This window comes from Rhea pennata, chromosome 18 (genome assembly GCF_028389875.1).
Source record: "Rhea pennata isolate bPtePen1 chromosome 18, bPtePen1.pri, whole genome shotgun sequence".
NCBI lineage: Eukaryota > Metazoa > Chordata > Aves > Rheiformes > Rheidae > Rhea > Rhea pennata.
Genome location: NC_084680.1, coordinates 8,009,605 through 8,017,701, shown reverse-complemented (window position 1 = coordinate 8,017,701; position 8,097 = coordinate 8,009,605). Strand labels below are relative to the sequence as shown.

The 8,097-nt window shown below is 50.1% G+C and overlaps 1 protein-coding gene across 1 annotated transcript; it reads right to left on the bottom strand.

The window, feature by feature from the left end:
* Window positions 1-1,831: 1,831 nt before the first annotated feature.
* On the bottom strand, window positions 1,832-5,657 carry NAIF1 (nuclear apoptosis inducing factor 1). Its single transcript, XM_062590875.1, has 2 exons — window positions 4,932-5,657; window positions 1,832-4,241 (listed from the first exon to the last, which is right to left on the bottom strand). Exons 1-2 carry the CDS (start codon window positions 5,437-5,439, stop codon window positions 3,778-3,780), a joined length of 972 nt encoding a protein of 323 aa, XP_062446859.1. The 5' UTR covers window positions 5,440-5,657; the 3' UTR covers window positions 1,832-3,777.
* Between the last annotated feature and the right edge of the window lie 2,440 nt (window positions 5,658-8,097).

Genomic DNA, 8,097 nt, shown 5'->3' with positions numbered 1-8,097 from the left:
TTGTGATGTAGCTACTGAAGTGCACCGTACACGTGGGATACTGACATATAAGTATGATTGATATATTTTATGATTTTATATTTTCAGCCCCAAAAAGATTCAACAGTGAGAGGATCATGTATGATTACAAAAGGTCTGGATGAAAAGGTTCATCTCTGGGACCACCCTGCCAGGGCTTCACAGTGCAAGAGACTTTACTGAAGACTTGCTGCGCAGGATGCCTGCACCTTGCCTCGTTGTGCACTGCCATCTCCTGGAAAGCTGCAACTGAGCCACACGTTGTCACTCGCTAGCTGAGCTTTAAAACCGGATTTTTGCTCTCGAGGTGGCTAGTGGTGCTGCAAGCAGTTAGGCCACTCTGACAATTGCTGCAAGTTTGTCTTCTGAGTCACTGGTGTCCTCCACCAAACAGACTATTTCATTTCTCCAGCAGCCAGAGAGTTGCAAAGCTGCCTGCTGCTGCCCTGCTCTGCTCTCTCCCCTCCAGTGCACCCGGCCGTAGAACATCTCTGTGCTGTCTGAACAGCTGTATTCACTCTGGCTGCTGAATACGTAGCTCTAGATGTAAAAAGAGCAATAAAGGAGCACACACAAACACTTGTGAGATTTCATTTCTGTTTTTGTCCTGCTTGGGCACAAGTTCTATAATTAGTTAAAACCCTGCATGTATAGTAGCACTGTAAGTGCCCTGTTCCCTCTTCCTGCCTGGTTTTGACTTTGGAGGACAACATTTTCTTCCTGCCTTCTGAAGTTTGATGACCTTGTCATAGGTAACGACCGAGACCCTCCGCATGGTATTCATTCTATGTCATGAGAACATGTGTGGAAGATCTGGCCCTCCGAGGAGTCAGTGACTGGCTGAGTCCGTGATGGCAGCCCCAGCATATGAAACTACACGCTGACCAAATTCCCATCAGGGCCAGGCATGCATATTCCACTTGGTCAACAACGTCTAGCTGCTTCCTGCGCAGTAGCTGCTCAAGGTTAGCACAGCTGAGATAAGGAAATGGTTCTAGGAGATTTAAGGGGCCCTTATGAACAAGTCAAGTCCAGTCCGGGTGTCCAACCTGTGCCTCCAACAGCCTCCCATCGGTGACCCCTCCTTGCGGTTCCTGGGGCTCCCCATGCAGCTTGGAGTGTAAATTCTTTACTAAACCTCTTCTGTTTAACCTCTTATGAACCTTCAGTGTCTCTCTCTGCCAGTATCTGACACTTTCTTGCCTGCCTTGTGGTCACAGAGGGACACATTTGCTTCCTTCCTTCTGAAGTTTGATGACTTTGACATGAGCAACGACCAAGCCCTTGGTGCTTGCCCTATATTTAAAATGTTGCTACATCTTTTTAATGAGACAAAAATGTGTACATGGAATTTATACCTGAACGCTACTGGCTTGACTAAGCTCTGTATTTATCCAGAAAAGACAAGAAAATGGGTGGTTCCAAGGGCAAAGCATTGACTTGTATGAAACAATAAAACAGTTTAAGTGCTTAGTCACTGAAAAAAAATAACACTGCAATTTAAATCCAAAGGCCAGTAATTCATCCATCACTTTGGGCTATCGTAGTACATCCAGAGCAGTTGGAAGATTAGTATACTTTGGTAATCTATCACACACAAGTGCCACGAGGTAAGGCTGTAAAAGCTATTATTTGAAAAAAAAAGACCATAATTATGTAAATAAAAGGCTGAAAAGCTCATGAACAAGAGAAAAAATTACCACTTGGCTGTTTGCAACTTTCTTTGCCTTTGCTGACTGAATACTCTGCGTTGCAAACTTGTTTTCATGAAGCAGTATTTCCCTGGAGCAAGCTGAGGAACTGAAACAGCACGTTTACCAAAAATGTAAATTTTTATTAAAATTCATATTTGTAAAGGAGAGTTCATTACACAAATGAGGTAAAACAAAACATATGACATAGTTTTCAGCTTTAAAAATAAATTTCAATTGAGCAATTGATTTAATTCCATAAAGTCTGAGAGTCAGGCAAGCTTTACTCATGCGACTGAATGCCAGAGAAGGTGGGAAGACGCAGCTGATGCTGTCCTGACTCAGCACAGAGATGTCAGCGGGAGAGGGTCAGGAGTCTTCCACAGGTCAACCGCGTTGTTCTTCATTCCTCCATCAGGAGTCAAGACTTGCAGAGGAGAGGAGATTAGTGCTGGCCAGAGACAGGCAGCGACAGCCAGTTCACCTGCTGCTCTAACCAGGGGTCTCCCATCAGTATTCCACCATAAAGGGTTATGTAATGTTTATAATTTGATTGTGCAAATTCAATCCCTCATCAGTCTTTGTTCACCATCTCCTCAGTCCTCAAGATTTAACAGCAAGCAGATACCAGCTCTAAAAAAGTTCCATTCCAAAAGGAACACTTGGCAAGCAATAAGCCCATAAGCATGACATACTTTGCAAGGCATGGGGAGAAAAGAGCTATGTTTTTTTCTTCCCTTTTTTTTTGAAGTCTGCTTCCATGCACATACAAGTGGAGCTCATCATCTAAAATCACCTTGTTTTAAAGTTTACAAAGTCACTGCAAGTCTATAGCAATCACATTTACCACCCTATGAAATTATCCTTTCTTATTTAGGATCAAGCCTAATAGCTTGAACACATCAGAGAGAGAAGTGGCTGCAAATGTTATTTTCCAATATAATGGTAAGAAAATAGGTGAGGCGAATCCCAGGCCCGTTTCTCAGAATGCAAACCAAAGTCATCCAGCAGGACTAATTAAGAACTGCTAAACTTGCTTTTGGCTCCTAAAAAGTACAAAACGGACACCCTTCCCACCCCAGCAAAACAAAGTAATGCTCCAAAAATCCACTCAAACTCCTAAATAAAGGTTGCTGGGAATTACTGCTTGGCTGAAGCTCCGTAGTCCAGGTTCACTTTGATGGATTAAGTTATTAGAGATGACCAACTATGCAGGCCTAGCATGAGATAGAGGTGGAGTCTCACCTGTAAACCCACCTGAATGAAATTCATACATGTTCTTGTCTATTAACTATGCTGAGACAGCTAATACATTATTTCCAATGCATATCCCAGGAGAGTATCTAGGGAGCAAAGAGAAGAATTTTTCAGCACCTCTGTTAAGTTTAAAGTGAAATTTTATCACTGCACACAGACAGAACATGAGGTGTATGCACTAATTTAATCTCATTTATACCCTCAGGGGATGTGGATGGGATTTAAACTGTATATAAGCTTGGTGCTGGTCTTCTGCGTGGGCCGGATTTCATGCTCCAAGAGCAGTATCCACAAACTCTTAGCAAAGAGAGAAGGTTGCTCCACCTCAGGTACCACATTGCAGTAAATGCTTTCAGCAAGAGACAGAAATGCATTAATTACCCTGCGCTACAGTTTATGTTAACTGTACCTTGGCAGCTTCCACACTGGGATATAACAAGACTCTCCACATTAGAAGTCACTTAAAGGCTACAGATCTTGAGAGAGAAAGAGAGAGGTGTCACTTTTAGGAGAGTTTTTTTCAAACAGAAATAAAAAAATATTTGTCTTTTTTTATAAATCTATTTTTTGAGGAACTAAAGCAATCAACATTAAGTTCCTGGTTTATTACACATTCTGCTACCACTCTGTATGATGAATCTGAAAAGGCAGATTAGCATAAGATTAGCAGAGATAGAAAGCTGTTTAGGCTCAGTATTAAGAGTCTAAGGCGAGCCATTTCACATTGACAAGAGCTATCATCCCTTGACTCCATGTGTCCAACAGCAGCACAGGCAGTTTTTCCAGAAAAGAAGTCCCATCAGTGTTTCTTTCACTGGATAATGCCATCTTGCTGCCCAGTCTGGCTGGGGTCAGCAGTCACGGAAGGACTGGGTGTATTGCTCTGCAAAAATCGACGGAAGTCCTTAATCATGGGGCGGAGGACCTGGATGAGGGCACTCAGTGCAGCCTGTGTTCCTTCCATCGCTTGTGCCTGTCGCTCCTGTGCGCACGCCTGCACCTCCTGAGAACGACGAATCATCTGAAGCAAGTCATTCTGCTGCTCCAGGTGCTGGGCTATCTCCTTCACATGCAAGTTGGTCACTCGCTGCTCCTGCAAGAGCTTGGCTGAGTTCAGGGCAATTCGGCTTTTCAGCTCCTGAGGCTTTGCAGACACTTCGTGTTGATGTGCCATCATCTCCAAGGGTGCTTCAGCAGTAACTGTCGTGGGGGCTTCTGTAGTGCAGTACTCCACAACTCCATCCTCTAGACTGTGGTAGGTTGTCTCTGCAGGAACTGAGAACAAAGGAAAGAAAGGGCGTAAGAAGTAGCTGCAATACGGGTATTTTTATCTACAGGTCTATTCAATTAATATAACAGGACTTTATTGCCTGTTCAGGGAGATAACATAGACTGAACAGTGAATGCACAAAATGATCCGTTTAAGTCTACTCCACCCACCCTCATCTCAGCTTCCTTCTAGGCTATACAAACCAGGCTCCAAAGGAATAGGGCATACAACAGACAATCTAGACAAAATCACTTCTCAGCCTCTGATTCAGAATGATCTTTCCGAGTGGCATTAACCAAACATCACACAGAGAAAGAAAACCAAAATGGCATTTGTTAGAAAGTCAGCTCTTGTTTGAGGCAGAGGAGGAAGCCAGCCTTGGAGATGTTTCTTCCTCTGCTCTTGTCCCCAGAGAAGGGGCCCAACCTGCAAGGTTCAAAGAATACTTGTTTTCCTTGTGCCTACTGCCAACCCCAGCTACTAAAGCTGACGTTCAGTACGTGCATATCTTGCAACTGCTCCCCTACAGCACAAGGACGCATTGGGAATGGCATTTTCATTACACAGATGCAGAGGCTTCCTTCTGATGGGGGCTTCCCTGCACAAGGATCCTGGTCTCCTCATGAAGGGTGCCAGGGGCCCCCTTTTGATCTTCCAGTTCAGCACAGAGCATCTTCAGTGGGTGCAGCACTCACTCTGGGTCAGGGTGACAGTGGTGGCAGAAGCGGTGATGGGTATCTCGGTACCGTCACTTGCACTGCAGTCCCCACTCGGCAAACTGATGATGGTGGCTTCTCCCAGCAGGTTGCAGATGCGTTGCTGCATGGGGGTGAGGATGACCGGGGTGGTAGCGGCGCCCGTCGGGTCTTCACTCTCTGGCCCGTTGCCGTTGCCGTTCTGGCTCTCGCCTCCTTCCATGGCAGCTCGGACTTGGGCCACTTTGCGCCGCACCTCGGTCTTGAGGTCGGACCACTTCTTCTTGACCTCGGGGAGCTCGCGGTGGCAGGTGGCGACGGCGTTGACGCGGCGCAGGATGTCGTGCCAGGCTGCGGCCTTGGCGGCCAGCGGCACGCCGGCGTTGAAGTGGTTGATGAGGAGGTGCTTGCCCCGCTCAAGCTCCTCCACGATGATCTCCACCTCCCGCTCCGAGAAGTTCATCTTCCGCTTCTTGGCGGGGGGCGCCGGGGGCGACGCCATGGCCATGGGGGGGCACCCAGGGACTGGCACTGGGGGGCACCTGGAGGCCGTGGGGGCCGGGCTGGGCCCAGGGGGACCAGGGGGAGGCTGGGCAGGGCAGAGGTGCAGCAGGGCCCCCCAGGCCTGCTGACCCCCTGGGCCAGGGACGACGGGGGGGGCCCCGAGGCCCCTCAGGGCCCAGAGGTGCCAGTCCCCCCCAGCTCCCCCCCTTTCCACAGCCAACGATACGCAAATTGCGTACCGCAGCCGCCCAGCAGGCCCCGCTCAACGGCCTCCACCCTGCGACACTGGCGTAATGGCTTCCAGAATCAGCCCCCTTTCCTGCCCCGCCTGATTGGGCCGCACTCCTGCCTGTCAAGCGGACGTCTCGCCTCCCGCGGGCGCCGCCGCGCTGCCATTGGCCTGCCGCGCCGCCCGTCGTGGGGGGGCGAGAAACTGCCCCGCCCCGCTGCTTGCCTCGGGCTACTGGGCCTGCGTGCGGTCTGCGAGCGGCGGGGCCCACCCACAACTTCCACCGCCCTGATTCCATTGGGTACTTCCATCAAAACAGCACCACCCTCTGCTGTGTAAGCTATTGGGTACGTGCCACGTCCGTCAAGATTAAACTTACTGCTGGCTTCCATGTGATTGGAGCGATGAATCCTTTATTCCGCCTCCTCCCGCGGATTTAAGCAATGGGAGCTCTCTTGGTGATGTTGTACCGCCCCCTTCCGCGGCGCTCTGCTCCCATTGGCGGAGAGGAAGGCGGCCGCCTGACGTTAGCCCCCGCCTGCCCGGCGGCGAGCGCGTGGAGGCAGGGGGGTGTGGGAGGGGGAGTGTCCGCCGACGCCGGCGCGCATGCCGCTGCGATTGGCCGAGGCGGCGTGTCACGTGGCGGCCGCGGCGCGTGGCGCGAAGGCGGAAGCGGGCAGTGTCGATGCCTCGCGGCGTCGGCGGCGGAAGCGCCGCCATTTGCCGGCGTCGGGCGCGCGTGCCGGGCGGTTGGGCGGCGGCGGGACGATGCCGGGGGCGCGGCGCTCGCTGGCCGCCCCGGTCGTGAGCGGCGTCCTCTGCCCCTGCGGCTCCCCCCGCGCCGCCGCCGCCGCGGCGCCCGTACCGGGGGCGGAAGGCGGCGGCGGCGGCGGGAGCGCGAGCCCCTGCGGGCGTTCTCTGTGCGAGGCCTCCGAGCAGGACCGGCGGCTCCGCGCCCTCTTCCAGAAGCTCGACGTGAACCGCGACGGCGCGCTCTGCATCCACGACCTGGCCGAGGGCTTGGGCCGCCTCGGGCTGCACCGCACCGAGCTGGACGTGCTGGTGAGCCGGGCCGGGGCAGTGCTGCCGGGCGGGCCGGGGGCTCCGAGCACCACTTCGGGGAGGCGGTGGCCGCGCCTCGGCCGGGGCCGGGGACCCCTGTGGGCTCGTCGTGGCAGCAGGCGCCTGGCCGTTGCATGCCGACACTTGCATCCTCTTATCTCCCTGTGGTCCTGATGCTTAGCAGGAAGGGCCTGGAGTGAGAACAGGCGTGCGCGTCCGGGGAGGTGCAGCTGCCTGCTTTGCCCTGCACGGAGTTCTTGGGCATTTCCAGCCCCTGTGTTTTCCTAAAAGCAGCTCTACTGATCCAGCTGATGCTGGAGGAACTCACTTCCTTGCTAGCTACAGGTTTGTGTATTTATTAACTGAAGAGACCTGAGATTGCAAACCTATTGCTTGCACAAAGAACCATAAAATAATCTCCTTCCTCCAAGCCTGAGCAGTAGGAAGCTTGCATGCTTATTTAAACTTTTGAAGGAATGAAGGGATAGGTGCACTCAGGCTGTCATGCAGTTTTCATTGTATTTCCTCGCTTTGGCACCAGGTTCTTACTTGTATAATCCCAAGATAGTTTATATATGCTAAATTCACTTCCCTAATTACTTTAAGGGGTTGTGAGCAACTCAAGGATGAGAAGGCTGCTCTGTTTGTATAGTTTGCATGTGACATACAAAATACGCATCACACTGACTTTCTGCTTCAGTACTGGAAGCTGTGCTCTTTTGTGGTCATACAGCTTTTTTTTATGTGATGCTGTACAGTGAAGATTCTAGGTTTCAAGGTTCAACATAAATTATGTTGCAATATTCTAGTTAGTGTAACGTAGGTGTTTAGGAATCAGAGTAATAAGCTTGTCCTCGTCCTCAGTGCACACTTCTTCTTCTTCTTTTTTTTTTTTTTTTTAAGAAAAAAGAGGCTGCACTGTGTGGCCTCTTGTATGTTACCTGCAGGATCATAAAAATGCTGAGTATCCTCACCTGTTAATACATCAAGAAATATGGATGCAGTCAGAGATGGATGATCTCAGAGTGCCTAAATCTTGCAGGAAGAGAGTAGTTTAAGGATAACTTTTGAGTCACAGAAAAGACATCTAATTCAGCTTCTTTTCTCCCTGTGTTGGGAGTGGTGACACAACTTGTTTGAGTGGCTTTAACTGTATACATCCATCCTTTTCAAAGCTTCTAGTTGCTTTTTAACTTTGACTCCCCAGCATCTTAATTTTTAAATTTTTAGGGGAGATGGGTTGGCATTTTCTTTGTTGCTTTAAAGCATGAGATTCTTTGGCAATGTCAAGATCTTGCAAGTAGTTTAGTACTGTTGTTTCTAAAAATAATCTTAGTGCCATGGTGATTTTCTGCACTGTGTGCTTTGGTA